We start from the raw sequence: 21,381 nt of genomic DNA, 5'->3' as shown, positions 1-21,381 counted from the left end.
TAAGTTGTCATATAGATTTCTTCTTGAGATATGGCAGCAAATTCAATTTGTATGGTTTGTTGGCACTGCATAACGAGAATATCAAGCAGCACCAAGACAAGCACCTTCTCAAAACAGTATTGATAGCTATTTTAACTAAACCACTGTAGGTTTGCATCATATTCCTTTGTTTCAACTTTTTATTATTTGAATTCCACATCAGATTTTCTGTTTTGGTTAGGACAACTATTAAGCGAACCAGTTGCTCGGGTCATATTGCTCGCCCTTTAAAAAATGGCACAAAGTAACACTTTATCACTTGTTTAACCTCCTGATTTTAAGGCAAGATACAAATACACAGGAGCAGCATCTGCAGTATAGGCAGAAGCAACAGAGAGGTGACCAGAGATTGCATTTCTCACAGCATTTCCAGGATTAAAACCCCAGCAACTGTGGACTTGCAAAGTACCTGTTCACAAATGTCCTGGTCCTGCTGAACTCCCAGCCCTGCACACACACACTCAGGAGGAGGTGTGGAATCTCCTCATGACTATGGAGACAGGATAAGGCAGGAGGACTCCTTGCCTCAGGCACTGCGGAACCTCCCTGAGCAGCTCCGCAGCCCTGTGGGTCACTGACTGCCTCCACTGCTGAACCGGCCCGACCGCCGGAGCTATGACCACTCGCAGCCTCAGCTTTCCCTCTCATGTTTACACCACCAGATTTAGGCTCCGAGAAACCTTAAGCAGCGCCACGGGAGGTATTTAGGTTGGACATTAGGAAGAATTTCTTCACGGAAAGGGTGATTAGCTATTGGAATGGGCTGCCCAGGGAGCTGGTGGAGTCACCGTCCCTGGAGGTGTTTAAGACTGCGTGCGGCAATCAGTGCCATGGTATGGTGGACAAGGTGGTGATCGGTCACAGGCTGGACTCGATGATCTCAGAGGTCTTTTCCACCCCAATTGATTCTGTGATACTATAAGGAAGGAGAAGAAGGAGAAGGAGGCTCCGCGGCACCCCTGTACCCCTGCCCACCCCACGACCCGCCTTCCGCCGCCTCTGCCCCTCAAGCTCGAGGCCGCCTCACGCCGCGCATCGCCTCGCGCAGTGCCGAGCTCCGATTGGCTGCGCCGCCCGTGGGGGCGGGACCGAGAGAGAGCCGCGGCCAATCCGCGGCGCGAGGGACGTTTCCCGCGGGGTGGGGGCTGCGCGCAGGCGCGGTGGGGCGGGGCTGGCGCGGGCGTGAGGGAGGGAGGGAGTGAACGGGGAGGGCGAGCGGGGCGCGAGCGGCGGGAGGGGCCGCGCTGAGGCGAGGGTAGTCCCGCGGTGTTCGTGGCTCCGCGGCGCCTCGCCCTCCAGCGGGTTTCTCCTCAGGGAGCGGCTGTCCTCTTCCGCGGAGCCCCCGTCCCCCTCTCCGCCCCTCGGACGAAGTCCCCCACCGCTCTCAGCCCGCCCCCGGTCCCGCCGCTATGTCTCTCGGCCAGCGCCTGGCCCGGTTGGCCGCCCACCTGCAGGACCCGCGGAAAGTGGCCGCATTCCAGCGGCTCTGCGGGGTGGAGGGGCCCTCGGGCTGGGCCGGCGCGGAGCAACGGGGGTCGGTGGCGAACGGTGGTCCCGCGGGTGGGCAGGCGCATCCCGCTGGGAACGGGGCCGTGTCCGGCGCGGCGGGAACCCCGCGACGCTGGACAAGGAGGCCGCGGCGAAACTCGCTGACGGAGGAGGAGGACGGCAGCCAGGAGTTCGCCACTCGTAGCCGCTTCCTCTACTATCTGTTCAGCCTGGGCACGGAGCTGGGCAACGAGCTCTTCTACATCCTCTTTTTCCCTTTCTGCATCTGGAATGTGGACGCCTGGCTGGGCCGGAGGCTCATCATCATCTGGGTGTGGGTAATGTACCTGGGGCAGTGCACCAAGGATGTGATCCGCTGGCCGCGTCCTGCCTCGCCACCCGTGGTGAAGCTGGAGGTCTTCTACAACTCCGAGTACAGCATGCCCTCCACCCACGCCATGTCGGGCACCGCCATCCCCCTGGCTCTCCTGCTGCTCAGCTACGGCCGCTGGCAGGTAATGCTCGCACCTCCGTGTCCTTATCCGTCCGCTTTCCAGCCTCGGGGTGTAAGGATGTGGCAGACCTGATTTCTGTTCAGGAGGGGAGTTGGCTGAGTTTGCTTGGGAAAATGTGAAATTCGTACCTTTTTTCTTGCCTCACCCTTTATTTTTTTTTTTTCCCCTGGGATTTAAGCGAGTGCTCAGATAACGAGAAGTGTTCTAGTAATTCTGTCTTGTGAATGGAAGTTGTGTTGGCTTTGGGAATTAGTTTAGCGCGCATGAAAAGTTCGCGGTAATAATCTGCGTTTTGTTCCTGTGAGGTTTTCTTTTCAACTTGTCCCTTTGCACAAAGTTTGGAAAAGCATCCAATGTTTTTACAGGCATTTGGTTTTACAGAGTGAGAATTTGGTGGAGAGCCAGTAACTAAAGGGCTTCTTGTTGATCTTTCTTTGCTTCGAGTCACTTTGTAGCGTCAGTGAGTTTTAGCTTTAGCCTTTTCTTTAACAATTTTATTTTCATTAACAACAAGCTAGAAATGATTATTTCTGGTGTTTGTACTTTCAGGAGGTTTTACAACCTATCAATGTGTTCATAATTAGCAGGAACTGATAATCTGTGATATTTTCAGCACCTTCATTCAGCAGAATCTTTGAAATCTGACTTTTGCACTTAGGGTCAATAGATAAGTTAGAATAACACTGTTGATCATCTGGTTTACGCAAGCAGTGGCATGTGCTTTGGCGCTGGCTGCTGGAAGTATGGCAACAGCAGCAACTCCAAAGGAAGCACATCCAGCTCTCTAAATCGCTGCACCAGTTTCAGTAGTAACGGAGGGAGACGGCTTTCCCAGATAAATGTCCAGTGTAGCGTTTTGCTGTATAATGTTTAAGAAGTAAGGCAGTAATTCGACTTTTAAGTTGTTGCTGTTTACTAATCCTTACTGTAATACTTACCTGGTTTAAGTTGGATGTAAGTTATGTTGGTAGAGAGAACTAACTCTGATTCTAAGCTTTGTGCAGGGGCTTAACTCTTGTTTTCCCAGTTACTGTCAGTCTGCTGGCGCTGCGTGACACTTTGTGACTCCATCTCAGCATCTAGAATGGGTGACTGAAAGGAATGAGATGGTTAAGGGTTAGAGATTGTATTTGGCTTCTCTAACCAAAGATTATGTATCTATTTGTGCAAGGTGCCCAAAAAGAAGCTATTAGGGATTCATATTTGCTAGGAAAATGTGAAGTATTAGTCTGCTGGAGTTATGCAGCCATAAGAATTTTATATATATATACACATATACGTGTGTGTATATATATCATATATATAAAAATATGTAATAATGTCATGTTTTGTGGGTGTTTGAAATAAATATTTGAAGTTCTGTCACTGAGATGCTTAATCTCAAAGTTGTTTTTATTAATGACCAAAATCTGTGTATTTGATTATTGCTTGTTAGATGTGTCGGGTTGATGTCAGCTGGGAGGACAAACTGGATTTGTACTTCTTTGCATGTGGGAAAGCTCATTTAGCAGTACCAGTCGATCAGCTTTGCACAGACTGATGTCATGTGTGCAGAGGAGAACCTGTCTCAATTGCTTTTATAGAACCAGCAAACAGTGTGTGAAATGGTGTTTTTGCCAATGAACCAAGTTCAATCTGTGGATTGCCAACCCTGCCCCTGCAGTCTGTGAAACACTCTGCTAATTGACTAAACATATTTATCATGGATGCATGGTAAGAAATCATAAACATTCAGCCTTGTTATTCATGTAGAACCATTCTTAAAAAATGAAGAGACAAAGTGTTAGAGTCTTGATTTTAATTCCTTTTTCTTAGAAGACAAGTATGAATAAAAGACCTCTCTGAAACCAACTTCTATCATTTCAAAGTACTCATGTAAAAAAAAAACCCCTTCTGATTCTTAAATTATTTCCAAAAATTAATCAATAATTAACCAATGGCATGTCAAGAGTCTTTTGATTCACCTCTAGAGTTAACCTTTCATCTGACACTTCTTCTGTTCTCCACGTTTTACTCCTGTTGAAAGGGAATAGAATCTGCATGACATATTTTTGTCATGGAAAATGGTGTTTTTCTGGAAATGGTGTTAAAAAAGACTGACCTCAGAACTTCTTGGAAAGCTATTAATTATAAAGGAGTTTTTATTTTGATTTTTATTAAATTATACAAATTTACCAGTAGATGCAGGTGGCTAGGTTTAAGTTTGTTGGCAAATGTTTGAGTACAGTCTTTCTGTATATATTTAGTATAAAGAAGCCTTACACAGTGCCTGATTGTGATGAGTCCACATCTTGGGACTGTTGGTTCAGCAAATCGTAGTGGAACGAGGCTGAGGATGAATTTAAGCAGATACAGTGTAACTCTCTGTAGGGACTTTTACTCTGCAATACGGTCAGCTTTAAGTTTGTCACTTTGAAGTTTACACTAAACCAAAGAAAGCTGCTCTTGCTCTAAAAGATGTTACACCAGTGAGGAGGGAAGCTTTCTTGTGTAGCTTATTTGCAGTTTGCTTTCAGTGATCTATGACTTCCTACTATTGTGTGATAGTTCTTTTCTGTCAAAGATGATCTATTTGAGTCTTTTTCTTGATGACCATAGAGAACACAGAAAATTTGCTCTTATTTTTATAGGTGTGGCCCAGATTTTCCATTTAAAAACATGTTTTGATTGCAATAGGGTTTTTTCTTAACCTGTTGAGTTTGTGCTTTTCAATTTTTCAATGCCTTTAAGCAATCCTGTTACAATTATTTTCTTTTCACATACTATTCGAATCAATTTTTGACTGAAAAAAACCCAAACTAAAATACTTTCTATAAATGCAATTGTTCAAGTAAAATATTTTCAGAGATAATGTACTTTAAAGATAGTTTTGGCAAATTACCACAATTAGAGACTTTGGACATAGGAAATATTCAATGAAACAGTCTTTCAGACAGAATTAAGTTACATATTAAGATAACTTTCATAATTGGTAACTGTTCTGTCCATTGTATCCAAATTTTTTGGTTTCTTCCTGTGTTATGAGAGCTTGCCTGAAATTTTTGATTCTACTTGCATAATCCATATTTATTTATTTATTTAATGTTACATTTCTGCAGGGAGAACCGTTTATTTCAAAGACACTTGAGTAACCTTGAGATATAAAGCTCATGTCAAAGATTCATGAGAATTTGGGAATGTTACAGATGTTGATTTTTTTTTTTTTTTCCATCCCCTGTCTTTGAAGTGCTGATACCCTGAAAGAGCAGACACTTAAAAGACAGTGAGGTTATAGATCTTGATGTGATGTAGGAAAAAGTAACCTTTATCAAATTGGGGAAAACTTGCTTTGTTTGAAATAGTGACAGTTTGAGCCAGGCTGGCTTATATCATGTCCCAAATGGGGGAGGAAGAGATAGTGTGAACTGCTAATTATCCACAAAATCTCCAAAGGCTCAGGCTGAGACTAGTGGAAAAAGTATTTTTTATATTTTGTTTGATTATGTGGAACTGCCGATTTCAAATAGATACCAAGATGTATTTTATTAGAAATGGTACTTGAGTTGGGATGGTACCTGAATGCGTCACAACTCTGGCTTATTTTGAGGAGAAAAAATAAATATCAGCCAGGGATACAGAAAATATGCTTCTCTCCCACAGTTCCTCCAGGATCAGCCTGGCTCTAGCAGTAGCTGTCTGCATTAGGAAATGATGGGTTTGCACTCCTTCCTGAGCTCTGCATTAATGAGCTCAGTGAGGAACTGCTGACTCTCACTGTAGCCACTGAGCAAACTTTGGTTGATATTCAGCAGGAGCCCAGAGCCTGGGTTGATGAGTAGCAGGCCTTTAACTATATTAACCAACGCTGATTTACGGTCTGAAGCAGTTTGTGGTGCCAAATATAACAGCATTGTCCTCCCTGGATACATGTTTGCAATGTTTGATATGCAAAGCCTGTCATCAGTGACTGCCTTCCCACCCCGCTGATGCTAATGGTGACCTGGATAAACACCACTGCTAAACCCACAGTAGATGCATCTATTCTCCAGTGGCCTCTCTGATGTATTTTTCGTTTACAGTTTTCATTTACTCAGTGCTCTTTTGACTCTCACTGGTACCGGTTGTGTAAGATTCTTATGTGGTACCACATGAAACTCCCTTCCAGAAATCTTTCATCTGCACTATGACTTTTATCAACCAAGGCTGTTGAATCTAATTGAACAGGATGGGTTTGACAGGATCTGTATTGAGATTTCAGGGAGATCTGCATCACTCTGTGATTCTGATTGACCACTACTGAATATTACCTCGAGAATTGTCTGCCTGCTCTTTCATTTCAAAAGACTAAACTCTCTGATCCCCACTGGAAATAGAGAATAATTGGTTATTGGGGATGAATAAATAGCCTAATCACAACACTGCTGTAGTAAGAATTTTGCAGAAAGGGGCAAATCCTCGTTTTAACTGTCCTTGTTGAAAGGCTTGCATTATCAGTATGATTGATGTAGTGATAAACCGGAAGCTACACATAGAAAACCATCTCTTACATACAAAATCTGTGTGCAGGAGCAAGTGCAGTCTCCTTTCAGAAAGAGACACATCACCTCTAAGAGAAGCCAAAATGGACCTTTGGCTAAAATACTAAAATGTTTAGAGGAAACTTTGGCAAAGAGATGCATGCATGCTTGTCTAATTGGTCTTCTTGTACACGTTTCTTAAACAGTCAAACAAAAACTCTTCTGACACAGGAAGCACAGCTGAAGGGATGATCTGAAAACACAGAATTACCCACACAATGGCAAACATTTGAGAGAGAGAGATGGGAATTTGGGCGGTCAGAACTGACCTTGTCTTGTGTATTTGAGATGTAAGGTCTTCTTCTGTGGGCCATATTAATGCCTGTAGTTTTTTTGTAAAGGAAGCTGAAAAAAGTTGTGTGGCCTGTTTAATGCAGGTGTTCTGAAAAGTTTGAAAAGAGCACAGACAGTTCTGACAATGTCACTAGGGAATTTCTGCCAGAGGAATACAGCAGCCTGTCTTATTAAACTGTGTTGATTGTCACTAAATATATTTTTCAGTTTTGCCTAAGCAAACCTTTAATTAATGTAACGGGTCTTGGGGGAAAACATGTAAAAACAAATGCTGTGAGGTTGGATACAGAATTTTTGATGAAAAGGTATTCAAAGGAAATAGTTCTCAAACAGTTTCTTTTCTTCCTTGGTGCATTGTACACGTGTAAAGCACTCTTTGTCCTTTCAAATAGGGCGTGTTGATTGAACTGAGAAAACACTGTTTTGCAGAAAAAATGTAGTTTTAGGTGCTGGGGCATAAACAGAGCAAGCCGTAAGTAAGTGATCCTTGCTAGCTGTGTTCAGAGAGGGTTTATTATTTCAATGATTGCAATGAAAAGAAGTAACAAGCTAATTCCTATTGTTACTCCTTAATTTCTTTTCAGACTAGGTGTAGCAGAAAATTAAATATTTTAACTTCCTGCAGGACTAGCATTGAAAACTTTATCTTGGAATTTCAAGAAGAGGTTCTTGTAGTCACATGTAACACTGAGGTCTTTATGCCTTTTGATATTAATGTTGGTCAGTGCAAGAGAAGAGAAAATGATTGATAAATATAGCTTAACCAGGGGTATTTACCACCTGGCCCATTTTGAAAGAAAAAGTTTGTTTATTTTTCCTAAAATGACTGATTGTTGGTCTCTTTTCTAACAATCCTCTTCTTCCTTTCCTTTTGCTCCCTTCACAAAATCATTTTTATGCTGTGCTTTTTGAACTCATCTGTCCAAGTAGGGTCCTGGAGTCATTCCCATAAACATTGATTATAGCTTTTCATATGACTATTGCCAATACATGGCCCAAATACCTTATTAAAAGGCTGGTGCTGCAAGCGCTGCTTGGATTCTTTAAGTGAACTCTTGCCCAAAATAATTGTCTCAAATGCAAGTTGAACTTCTGAGTTATGATATCATTAAAAAAGATCATTGAATACTGTAGAACACCGAAAATATTAGAAAGTTACTTTGGAACTCTTTGTGGGTGCTAGAAACTTCTCTGGGGTAGAATGTGCTTTAAAAAGGTAAAGAAGTGAGCATTTAGAATGTCTTTTAATAATGTTCCTTTATGAAAGAAGGAATTTTCTGACCTAGGTCAAAGCTTTTAGGACAGATTGTTTCCTTATGAGCATTTTTAAACAATGGTTATGTTATTAAGACTCTTGGCAAAAAGATCAAGGAGAGGGAGGAGGATGGGGAAGAGTTCTGTGTATAATCCAGTCAGAAGTTTGCAAGCCTGTTTTGGAGGATGTAGTGGAATTTGCTATTGAATGGGAGTTTTATTTTAAAAACATAGGGCATAAAGTTCTCAAGGACTTAATGAGAGTAGTTTCACTGCTATTTTCCAAATATTAATTTAATTCAATTCAATTTCTTCAATTAAAACAAGATTCTGGATATGGGAAAAAATTGAGGTCTGAGACATAATGAGTAGTTTATTCAATCAGCTTTATACCTAGCTTTACCTTAATATGTGAAGTTAAGAAATCAATTAACTTTTTTATTATTTTTTAAATAATATGCTTATTGGTTTGGGTTTTTTTTAATTTATAAAAAAGGAAGCAGTATGCAGTTCAAAAAATACCCTCACACTCAGAATTGTTGAGGTGGCATGTTGGCTATGGAGCCATAATGAGTTTTTGAGGATATGCATAAGATGGTCTTAATTGAGGGCATGGAGACAGTGTTTGAGATGTTAGTGTCCAAAATGGGCTGCTCCTGAATATGTGACTGAAAGTGACATCAAGTGTGGTCAAGAATGATGATGCATCAATTCTTTTATCAAAAAGAATCTGAGAGAATGAAACCTGGGTTTTATGTCTGCCTCTCCCAGCTGTGATCTCTGACAACCTTCCACACCCTCATTTGAAAGGACATGTGATGCCAGTCTGCCTTCTGATGCCTAGATGAGTAAAACCGACAGTGAATTGAGGAAGAGGGTAGAAGTAAACTTGTGATCTTTTGTCCTTTGTGCCTCTATAGGTCTGATTTGGGATGCCAGGAACCACGGGACTAAAACTGCTGGAATTCATCTGTCTTGCTTTAGTATCTCTTATTTAAGTATAGAGACCCAAGTCAACATACTAAAAAAAAAATGCTTATGCCTTTCTTCCCTGAACACTTGATATAAGTTTATATTAACATTTTCACTCTACTCTTTCATAAAATGTGCTTGTTTTAAGTAGAAAACCTAGTAAAAGCTGTTATTTTTTTTCTTTCTTTGAATATTCATTTATGATTGGGAGAGGAGATTTTTTATATCCCTTATTATAAAACAGTATTATTATAAGGCTTGCTGGTACCTCAGCATTGCAGGCAACAATTTGGAAGTAAGTTTATGGCATCAGCTTGTTTTACAAGGATCCAGGTGATGTCCCCTGTTGGTGGTATGACTCGGCATGCTGCTGAGCTCAAAGGTGTGTGGGAGTGCTAATATTCTCCTTTAGTCACCTTGTGCACTTATCCTTGCGTGTGAGGACCAAATATATGCTTGTCTTACCACCTCAGGGCAGGTTTTAAGCAAGTGCTACCAGTTTGGTGTTCTGGGAATTCATGAACCCAGTGGCTGCTTTTAAAAGGTAGAAGTGAAAACAGGCTGAGGAGGATGCAGGGTGTTGATCTTAATTTGTGATCAGGACTTAAAGGGTGCCTGTAAGAAAGATGGGAGCCAGCTTCTTTGGGCCTTTTGTGATAGGAGAAGGGGTGATGGCCCTAAACTGAAGTGGGATTAATTTAGATTCGATTAGGGAAGAAGTATTTTACTTCTGGTGGTGAAACACTGGCAGAGGTTTGCCCAGAGAGGAGGTGGATGCCTCATCCCTGGAAACATTCAAGGCCTGGTTGGATGGGGCTCTGAGCAACCTGGTCTTGAACATGTCCATGCTCCTAGCAGGAGACTTGGACTAGATGGCCTTGAAATGTATCTTTCACCCCAAGCTATTCTACTATGCTTTGCTACAGAGAAACTAAACTAGCCAATGTTCTTAGATGGTTTTAGGGGTATTTATTCAGAATTAGAGTGAGATATGACGGAGCCAAATAATCTTTCCAAAATGTTCTTCAGAGCTGAAGTTTCTGTTTCTTTCTTCCTCAAACACTCCTCCCCTGAGAGCTCCCTGACAGCAAGCATTTCTTCTTTCATTTTCAGAATTTATTCTAGTCTCCCTGCTGTTTACAATCATCTGCTCAGGACTCCTCACCTATTTCCTTCATACTCCTTGTTCTCAGGATTTTGCTAACAGCAAAACCTCTTCCCTCCCCCAATTCCAACCTCTTACCCACAGTATCATGAACTGCAGCTGAGCCCTGCTGAGCGTGGCACTTCATTGGTCTTCCTGCTAAAGCTCCAGCCTCTGTTTCTGTCAGGTATTAGAGAAACAGGACAAGTCTTTATTTATTAAAGAAAAGCCTTACCCCTGATTGGGCCCTAGAAGCACAAAAGATGTGTGTCACGAGACAAGGATGGACATATAGTATCAAGTGATGGCCAAACACTTTGAAACTCGAAGCTGCTCTTTGCTTCAGAGGCCACAGGGTATAGCTGTCCCTGCATATACAGCACTTCTGCCTGGGGAGTCCTCGGGGAAGGAGAGTGGAGCAGCACCGTGCACCGAGGTTGTGTGCCTGCTGATGCAGGCAGCATTCCTTCTACCCTGGGACCAGTGGCAAAGGGAGAAGCACAATGGGGCAGAGGGATGTGGCTGCAGTTGCAAGGTACCGGGGCTGCTTTTCTGGCTGCTGTAGCAATGTTGGTGTCTGATAACTCTGCAATCATGTCCGAGTGTGACAGAGTCACTGGTGTATTGCCCAGGATTAGCAGAGTTCAGAAAGGCAGGAAACTGAGTTTGTTCCTTCATCATTCCAGCCAGAAATGAGTCACAAGTACATAGTTTTGTTTAGATCCAGTTTGTAGATGAATGAAATAGAAGCAAAGACAAGTGTTGCTACAGGAATTACAGTTTAGTCTAGATAGAACACAACGAGCTGGGCATTTAGAATTGATTTTAATGTGAAATCTGCTTCTTATGTGAAACATAAGCTTCCTAATTTTCTCTTAGTTTGAGAACGTTATTTTAGGTTTGTCATACAAACATGGTCCTGGAGTTGAGAATTCAGGGAAGGTTGGAAAAATGCAGAAGAGTGATAATCCTATCTCAAACGTTTTACTGACAGACTGATTTTGGAACTTTACAGTCTGTTAAGTGGCCTTCACAAAGGACACAGAACTTCTTCCAGTAATTTTAAAGGTATTTTCTCTAATTTGTTGGATATTCTACCCTTCAGGTTACCCATAAAAGGAACAAGGGAAGGGACAAGAAAACTGCCTGTAATTCTTAGATTTTGTTTCTGGGTTTGAGTACATCAAGACTGCCTGTTTATATTGAAAATGTTTATCGTAGGAGGCGAAGCAGTTTTGGAAACTTGCCATTTTATCTTGTGACTGCATCTTTTATAGAATAGTGGCAAAAAAAGACAGCTGTATCCTGTCTTGTACAACATTTTGCAATAGTGGAGAAAGTTCTTACTGTGCTGTAATATGCAAATTAGCATATTTTTATCCAAAACCAGAGAAAGTTAAAAAACTTAGCTTCTCTACATGATATGTGCTTATTAAAGCACATAAACCACATAATTTTATTTATTCCTGGTAAACAGTCCTTATTAAGAAAAAAAAAGTGAAAAGATGAAAATAATTGGAAGTAATTCTTTGATGATTTTTAACAAATGTGGCTTTTAGGAGGAAATTAATGTGGGTTTGGAAAGAACAAAAAAGAGTACTGTTTTAGGAGTTTCATGTTGATGTCCAGGGATCGAGTCAAGGATTGCAGAAGCTCTAAAACAAAGAATTGAGGAAGGAATTTAATTTCTTTGTAATTTTGCTATGAGTTCCTCCTTACCAGGAAAAAAAAGGGAAGCCCCTGTATTCTGGTTGGGTAATTGCTACCAGTACAAGTGTGTGATGTAGCTGCTTCACCCAGTGTAACACTGTTCCACGGTTTAACACACTTGTTTCTGCCCACGTGGTCAATTTGGGATATCAGAGCATGGCAAGACAACTGCTACAGAGATTGATACATTTCCTACTGCTTTGAAAAGGTGTGTCCAAAGCACTGAAATTCCTATGTCCTGAATGCAAAGATGGGGGAAGGTTGAAAACTTGACTTAACCATGATTTTATGAAAAGGTGCTCTGGTAGCCCTGTGGAGGCTAGGGCAAGGAAAATGGTAAGCATCAGTGGCATTAATTGGAATTAATTATAGAATGCTCATAGAGTGATTTTTTTTTTTTTTTTTAAATTTATTCTTTCCGAATTCTAATACAGTTTCTGCGTTTTTGTTCCCTACCAGTATCCCTTTATGTTTGGACTGATCCTGGCATTCTGCTGGTGTTCTTTGGTTTGCTGTAGTCGAATTTATATGGGAATGCATTCAGTTTTGGTAAGAAAATAATCTAATCTACTACTAAACTACTATTTTAATCCTGTTCTGATTTTATAAATGTCCACCACATTGAAAGTTTTACAGTGCAATAACTGTATACAGATGTATTTTTTGGAATGTCCTGCCATATAGAAACAGAAGATTTACATTTCTTCAGCAGAGAAGTTGATAAAATAGTTAGAAGTGGCTCTCTATAAGTCTAAAAGACTGATACTTGTCTTTTATAAACTCAGTCCATGGTTGAAACTTAACAGGTGTTTAATGTCATTTTTTAGTGCAGAAATTGATGACTGCTCTAAAGTGTAGACTAAATCTTCCTCTACAGAGTAGAAATCATTTTGCAGAATGAGAAAGTGGCTGTTAAGGTTCACTCCACATCAGGCGCTCAAAGCCATGTGCATTTCGGAGTGCCACTCTACATGCTGGGGTTTCACTTGCCAGAGTTCCTAAAACCAGGTAACAATGTTGTCACCTTAGGAAAACAAGCTCATTTATTAAACAGGATTAAACCCCCTAACTGAAACACAAGTGTATGCAATGTAAAAATGAGAAAACGAGAATACTACAAAGTGGTAATCGCAATGCAAGACCACTAATGATGGTGGCTAAAGATATTTTTGAGGATCATGTGCTAGAAGAAAAGCTAACAGACAGAAAAGGGTAAGCCTGGTAGGGTGTAGAAAAGCTGGTAGATGAGCACAGTGTGAAAGGAGCATGGGAAAATAAGGCATCTCAGAAAAATTAAATGACATTTTTGCATTAGTAGTTAGGAGGCTTCCCAATCTAAAACCACTTATGTCAAGGGTGATGTGAGGGACTGATAATTCAGCTAACACAAAATGTCATAGAACAAAGCTGTGCAACAAATAGTGACCAGACAGGGCTATTTAGCAGTTTCATATCTGAATCCTCTGCAGAGTTCGAGGGAATACAGTTCACCATGTGTTGCCTGCAATATACATCAACCATGCTGCCTAAGTTTGGGGGCAAATAGGTGGCAAATAGAGCAGAAAGTTCTTGTTGCTGCTGAAATGAGCAACTCTGATGTTTATATCAGTCAATTTTATTAGACCTTTTATCAAGCTTTCAGTTAGTGAAAGCAAATAAAAGTGATTCATTGAAGCTGGAGCAATACAAACTCTGCTGATTGAAGTCCCACCTCCTGGCTCATCTGGAAGAGTTGATAAGCATGAAAATGAAGGCGGGCCACTTTGTAGTGCTTGGATTGCACAAATTCTTCCGTAACAATTAAAGGTGACCAAAGTTGCAGAGAATTCCTTGCAGCTGAGTGATTAGTCAACAGTAACTGAAATTTAATGCTGAAGTAAACAACAATTGAGTAACCTTTTCATTAAGAAAAGATCTTTAAAAACAATAGTAAAACTGAAAATCAGTTATGAAGCCACAGAAGTTATCTCTTCCTTTCCTTTAATATTTGGAAACAGTTCTCATTCTTCCAGCATTGTTAATTCTGAAGCTGGAGTGGAAAGTTGAAGCTGCTCTAGTGCCTGGCTGCAGTGGTCTTCATCTGCTGTACCAGCTGCTGCTGCCAGCGAGCCTGTGTGTTGGCACCCAGGCTCTCAGAGCCACTGTTGAGCTGTTTCAGCAAACTTGAGTGGGCAGAACATGTTTAGCTGGGCTGGATTTGTGCTGAGTGTAGGTTGGAATGCCCTGGCCCTGGACAGGGACAAATATTGCCCACAGATAAAATCATAGAAGTATCACAGAATGGTTTTGGGTTGGAAGAGACCTTTAGAGATCATCTGGTCCAAGCCCCCTGCAATAAGCAGGGACATCTTCAACTAGAACAGGTTGCTCAGAGCCTCGTCCAACCTGACCTTGAATGTTTCCAGAGACAGGGCATCCACCACCTCTCTGGACATCCTGTACCAGTGCCTCATCACCCTTACTGACAAAAATGTCTTCCTTATATCCAGTCTGAATCTCCCCCTTTTTAGTTTAAAACCATCATCCCTTGCCCTGTTGCAACAGGCCTTACTAAAAAGTCCGGACCTGCAACCTTGATGAAGGATCCTTTGATCATAAATTCATTCATGATTTGGTCAGGATGGAGGTGATTTTTTAACAGGTGATCAAATGCAATTCCTTACCTTATGTTAAATATAAGAAAGATTTAATCTTGTAAAAAGGAAAAGGTGGGAATCCACAAGCTGCTTTTAACAATACAGCAGCTAGGCTTGTATTCTAGCTCATGTAACTTGAGGGTTTTTTTAAAAATAGTTATTACACTGAAACCATATCTTTCTCTTCAACAGGATGTTATTGCTGGATTTCTGTATGCTATTCTTATCCTGGTTGTCTTCCATCCGATTGTGGACCTGATTGATAACTTCAACTTAACTTACAAATATGCACCCTTAATTATCATCAGTCTCCATTTGGCCCTGGGCATCTTCTCTTTCACCCTGGACACATGGAGCACGTCGCGAGGAGACACAGCTCAGATCCTGGGCTGTGGTGCTGGCGTGGCCTGTGGCTCTCATGTCAACTACATCCTGGGTCTGCAGCTGGATCCTCCTCCCCACACCTTGCCTTTGTCTCTGTCCTCTCTCACCGTCACTGTGTTTGGAAAAGCCATATTACGGTTGTTGATTGGAGTCATCGTTCTGTTGTTAACAAAAGTCGCCATGAAAAAAGCCACGATTCCACTGGCGTGTAAAATATTCCGCATCCCGCATGAGGATGTACGGAGAGCCAGGCAGCGCATGGAGGTTGAGCTTCCCTATCGCTATATTACCTATGGAATGGTTGGGTTCTCCCTCATGTTTATTGTTCCTTGCCTCTTCCACTTCATTGGTCTTTCCTGATGCAGTTTGATCACTTTGAGTAGGGAGAACTGAGCTAGTTGCTTTTTGAAGAGGTGCACTAGTTTGCTAAGGGAAGGCCGGCCAGCTTGGCTTTAGCAGGGTCTTCACATTAACAGCAATACAAAGCAGGGAAAGCATTTAAAGGGCTTTGCACGTCTCTGGGGATGGTTTGGGGCCAGGAGTCAAGCACCAGTCCAGGAGAAGTGCTGACCTCTGTAAATGCTGTGTCTGGACTTATTGCTGTAACCAAGTCTGTGTGTGTGTGTGATGCAGTGAATGTATCTGGGATGTCTGCCAGTCTGTACCTGGGTACGCTGACACTTTAACAAGTATGTCTGACAGCTAATCAGAAGGCTCCATTCATGATCTGTTTGCCATTTCACGGTAATTTATTCAAGTTGTTGGACCATAGACTGTTAAATTTGCTTTCTTCTGTTTTTTCCTGAAGTCCTGCTTCAAGGTATTTCAGCTAATAGGTATTTCTAATGGACCAAACTTGTAATGAGGTTGAGGTTTTTCTAAATAAACAAGCAGAAGCCTTTTTATTTAGCCCCCTTTGCAGAGAAAAATGTCTGGATTAGCATTGGTAGATATCACTAGAGTATATGTAATTCAGGTACTGTATTTTATGGTTTAATAACTGTGCCTTTCTGTTGCTAAATTAAGAAATGCCATATATACTGTGATGTAAAATTGCCTAATTTTATTGAAAATCCTACATAATTAGGCAGATATTAAAAAATGTTGGATTGTCCATGTTGCTGACATGGTTCAAGTTAACCAGAATGTTCACTTTTTCCTGATCAAAATTGCATAAATGAAATGACCCAGGAATTGTGTCCTTGAGCTCAAGATATTGTAAATGAACAATAGTCCCTTTTGTAAGTATTTTTAATGTGTATTGTAAGTTACTGCAAGAGGATATATTTTTCTGGAGATTGTTTATACAGTGGATGGATATTCGAAATTAATTATTTAAACATGTAAACAATAAAATCACCCCATTCTGCAAAGAAATGGGCTTCACTTGTTATTCCAAATTAATCTAGAAGGACCACTGCTTTTAGGTATTTGGTTAGAAAATATAATACTTATTCTAGAAAAATATGTATTTTTATGCATTAACATACTATATTTAAAGGTAATAATCACTTTTACCCAATTTAGATAGTTATAAGAGAATGTAACGATTAAATTAAACTTATACTCATTCTGATTGACAGATTGTGAGCAGTCAAGACAGTGTGGTCAATGTATGAACAGTTTGTGATGTCTACATTTGGCAGGATTTTATTATGTGCTTTTGAGCTTTTCATGATCCTTTTCCCTTCAAGTGTAATTTTATGTGCCTTTTCTCTGTTTCATCTTGTCTTGTTCATGTGTTGCCTGATCTGTTCTTTCCATGTCAGGAACAGTTATTGCAGGAAGTGCTGTCTTAGTGTCTGACCAGAAAAATTACTTAATTTTGTATTGTACATGTTTTTCAGGAAAAGCATCATTTGGTTGGGAAATATGGTGATTAGATAGAATACAAAGCCTACATTTTTTGTAAACAATATTTGGTTTTGGAAGGTTTTTTTGTATTGGAGATGTCTCCAAGCTGTTAATATGTAGATTTACAAAATTAACTTCACTTTCTTTGAAGCAGATGAGGTTTATGGTACACTGGCACTAGATGATGTGAAAAACTTAACTTTTCTGGTGCATTTCTCCAGTGCATCCCAAATGCACTGCTATGAATGTATTCCAACTGAGGTATTCAGAACTGAGAGTGTGTTAAACAACTTCCATAGCTGAAAAGACCTTGCCCCATAGAAAATTATTAACTTGTTTCAGTCCATGTTTCTGGATTTGATTTTTCTGTCTGTTCCTCTTTTACAGTTCAGTGCTGAATGTGCAGTACAAGGTAAATTGGTTTCTGAGGTTTTGAGAGTGGGATTTCCACTGATTTGGCTTCACACACCAAGATAGCCATTAAATAAGTAGCTGGGGGAATGTACACAAAATGCCTTATGCTTAAAGCCCTGAGCAAGTGGTGTAGTTTCAATTATATTAAATTAGTCTGAGGACTGGTAAAAATAATAGGATAACTTCCTCTGAAATTTAGGGCATATTCTCCTTAAATATCCTAGCTTTACAGTTTATAGCAGAAAATGTTTAAATTCTAGCACAGAAGAGCTAAGTGAGCAAAACTGATTTTTAAGGTACATATTGGACTTATAGAAACTTCCAAGTTTACATCATAAGGAGTGTAACTAAAGCTGTCTTTTCTAGCTGTGCTTGCTCTCTTGTAGTATTAATGGAACATGAGATGTACTGTAGAGAATCTAGAAGGGGTGAAAAAGATCACACAGAGCTTTCAACAGGCTAAGGAAAATTGCACTGTAGCTGCTTATTCTACTGTCATAAATGTATTTTTTATATTTTTATACATTACACTGAATAACTTCAAAATGTCATGTTCCATGTACCACTATGTAGTACCCAGGAAATGTCCATCAGAATGTTTATACAGCACCTTCAGCAACTACTTCACTGAAGTTTACATGAGAAAAAGTTTTACTGTTCTATTTTCATGTTTTATAAGGGGTTCAGCTCGAGAGGGCAGTTAGCACAAAATGTCATGCAATATGACTACTGTTAGAGAAGAATGAATCACAGACATGCAAATGCTTAAAATCCAAGTAAAGTATTTGTATTGTAGTATAATTTTCTTTAATAATAAGCTAAGATTCCTTGGAATTGGACGTAACAAAGCAACAGGTAAAACTGGAGCACTTTCTTTGCCCTAACCTATTCTTGGAGTTGAACATGAAAAATGATTCTAGTATGAGCATCAGCTGGTACCAAATTATTTATAAATAAAGTTAACATAGCTTTAAAAGGTAGTTAAATGTCTTTGCAGAAAGACAATATGCTTGAAACCCTTCACAATGTGGTGCAAAAACATCCTGCTAGTGAACTCCCTCAGTTCCAGAGAGAAACACTATTTTATAGAACCAGATGTAAATGCACATTTATTACAAAAAGCTGCAGGCTAAATTTGCTCTTTTTTAGTTATTGTATGAAATAAACCTTAAAACCAACAGGTGAGTAGAGAGTAATTTGACACAAAATTCTGTTTCCCAAGAGGCTGAAGAGATGAAAATTAGTCTGAGACTGCCTTAAACATAGGAGCAGGATTTTTTCTGACCTGGCCCTCAGTCAGAACTGACATGTGCATTGCATCTTGGGTGAGTTTTAGAATCTGTTATTTTGGAAAAAACTTTCATGTTCATAAAAAAGCATTGTGTTTGCTTTCTCCTGTGTGATCACCTGTGAAGCTGTTGGGTCTCTGATCGCGTTTGCCTCGCAAACTGCGTGGGGGAAAGCAGGAGGTGGAGAAGCGACTTGAAGGTAAACTGGCAAACCAAAGGGAGTTGGGTTTTGTTTATTTATTTGGAATTTTGTTTAAGTTATGTACAGCATTTCTCCTGGAAGGAAAAACCAAACAGAAAGATGCATATCTTTTAAAATGGCATCTCCAAATGTGATATGTGGCTTTTGTGTTATTTTTTTTCTTACCAGAACAGTGTTAAATTGTCTGCATATTAGAAGCTAATATGTTTTCCTTTGCTTTTTTTTATTACTGCTCTCAGTATTTTTTACTCCATTTTTTGCTTATTTCCGAGGGAGTGTCCAGAACTTTTGTAAGCAATTGCTACTTATGTGAAGATTGTAATTTTGAACTTGTAAATACTTAAGGGCTGTTAGCTGCAAAAATATATAAAAACAAATCCTTGCATGCTGTAAGTAAATACATCTGTTGTGCTAAAAGTTGTTTCTGTTTCAGTATTTGCTTTCTCAATAAAAATGGAGGTTTTTCACACACAGTACAGAAGATATTTAATAATTCAATGGTATGAAGGGGCATTGCTGTCAAACTCCTGCTAACTTTACCAGGAGTTTTGCACCTGGTTCCTTTCACATGACATCGAGAATGAACCCTGAAGGGCAAGTCCGTGCTGACCTGTGATCAGGCTGTGTATATGTGAAGTGACTTAGCTTCTAAATGTGATAGCCTTGCTTTTGAGAGATTGTTCTTGTTAAAATCACATTTAGCCCCATTTTTACAAGATTTCTAAAGGGCTTGACTTGGAAGACTGTTGTCTGTAGGTGGAACTGGCTGCACATTTGTAACACTCAGTTAATGCTTCCTCCTCTGTACCATAATTCTGCAAATGAAGAAACCCCAGATTAAACTCAGTAGATAAAATTAGAGGAGAATTGATTTCTTGGGGTATTGTGACTCAACTTATTGTAATTGATTCTTGAGTGGTTTTTTGGTCTAATGTAGAATGCTTGTTGGTTATACAATTTATTTATGTAGTCTACGAACAACTTTGAGGAAACTAACTTTTTTATGGGAGGAAGTTGAATAACTTCTTGACAGAACTTTATTCTACAGGAAAGCTTAAGTGGCTTTTTTGTTTCATAAAAAAAAATATAAGACTGTTTTAAAATTTACTGTAAGTGATATATTTGTCAAATTAATAGATTGCTTGGGTCACTAATGTCATTGTTCTTCTTGCAATACTTCCTGAACAAAGGCAGTCAAAGCTGAATTTGGAAACAAAATGTGATACTGTGTGGAAGAAAGGATATAGCACTTTAGGTGTTCTCTAAAAGCAAGTATCACATGCTGGTTTTGAAGAAAATTTAGCCATGTGTTAGAAAAATTTCTTTGCACTCCATTCTGCACCAGAAATTATTTGCATGTTGGTAAGAGGCCTTGTAAGAAAATAAAAGGAAGCAATATGTGCTTGCAGTGTATTATCAGTAACTGTTCCTGTAGGATCAAAGGAGAAGAGAGGATACATGGGATAATAGTACCTTAAAAATACTGACCAGTAGATGTAAGTAATTCCCATCAAATTGGAGAATTTTATTAGTCCCTGAACTTTGACTAAATTAGTCACTAAGTTTCCCCCCCACCAAGTTTATTTTTGTTAGAAAGTGTAATGAAAGATAAGACTGTTATTACTGAAATGGAAATTAGCTCTTAAGACAATTCTAGATGTCTAAAGTATCAAAACTGAAAAAGATCAATAATGGGAACTGTAAGAGCACAGTCTGAGGGGGATTTTGTATTAAACTTAATGCACTTGAAAATTATGCCAAAATTTGGCCTACACTTGATTTATATGAAATCTGTAGTACAATATAGATACATATATATATAATATATTGTGTATTGGAATTTAATTTTTTTTATGTATAGTTTTTTTTTTTTCTGGTTACTGCATTCCCTGATGAAAGGAATTGTTGATAAAATACAAACCAGCTTTGTCTGTATAAGATCAGGCTGTGTGTTTTTAGCCTTTTGGGAAATAATGCAGTTGTAACCCGGTCTCTCAACCTCTTGGAGAACTTGATTTTAAAAAAAACCAAAACAATTGAGATGCAAGCCCCGAGTTAGTTGAGGATCACATAATGGTTGCTGTATAATAGTGTACAACTGATGTTTTAAAAATTAATACATCAGAATTTTTTGTTATACTGTTGTTAATGATTTTGTACTCATTGTACACTTTCTGAGTTGTCAACTAATATTTAAGCTTATATTGACTGGGAACTGAAGTATCTAACTTCATCTGCAATGAGTGGGAAATAAACTCCTGTTGGATTCAGTTGTGTTATTGTCTTTGTTCCTTCCAGCGCTCAGGGACAAGTGGCTGGACACCTACCACAGATGTAAAACGCTGGTCACAAGAAAACTTACTTATATTATCATATAGCAATGATTGTTACAACAATATTGTCTATTAAGGGGTGGGCTTTAGAGGCAAAAGTTTAAGAAAAATATTGAAAAACCACCACACCAGTTTATATCCTGGTAGGTCCTTCCTGGTAACTTGTGCTCACTCCAAAATGTCCTCTAAAAATCTGCCAGTTGTGGGTACCTTTTTTTCCAGATTATTTAATATCTACAGATTTTCATGGAATGTATGTAGGCAGTACATCTGCATGAGCTTTACTTCTTAGTAAAC

The 21,381-nt window shown here is 39.8% G+C and overlaps 1 protein-coding gene across 1 annotated transcript; it reads left to right on the top strand.

Annotated features, from left to right (window-relative positions):
- The first annotated feature begins 1,256 nt into the window (after positions 1-1,256).
- Positions 1,257-21,021, top strand: SGPP1 (sphingosine-1-phosphate phosphatase 1). The gene is made up of 3 exons (XM_048307120.1): positions 1,257-2,042; positions 12,432-12,521; positions 14,801-21,021. The coding sequence occupies exons 1-3, from the start codon at positions 1,449-1,451 to the stop codon at positions 15,350-15,352; spliced, it is 1,236 nt and encodes a 411-aa protein (XP_048163077.1). The 5' UTR covers positions 1,257-1,448; the 3' UTR covers positions 15,353-21,021.
- The last annotated feature ends 360 nt before the right edge of the window (positions 21,022-21,381 follow it).

This window comes from Corvus hawaiiensis, chromosome 6 (assembly GCF_020740725.1).
Source record: "Corvus hawaiiensis isolate bCorHaw1 chromosome 6, bCorHaw1.pri.cur, whole genome shotgun sequence".
Lineage (NCBI taxonomy): Eukaryota > Metazoa > Chordata > Aves > Passeriformes > Corvidae > Corvus > Corvus hawaiiensis.
The sequence above is the reverse complement of the archived record's forward strand: the minus strand, read 5'-3'. Positions and strand labels throughout refer to the sequence as shown.

Coding starts and splice junctions, on each gene's coding strand:
- SGPP1 (XM_048307120.1), top strand. CDS start 1,449: ATGTCTCTCGGCCAGCGCCTGGCCCGGTTGGCCGCCCACCTGCAGGAC. Junction 2,043..12,431: donor TCAGCTACGGCCGCTGGCAG/GTAATGCTCGCA, acceptor GTTCCCTACCAG/TATCCCTTTATGTTTGGACT. Junction 12,522..14,800: donor TGGGAATGCATTCAGTTTTG/GTAAGAAAATAA, acceptor TCTCTTCAACAG/GATGTTATTGCTGGATTTCT.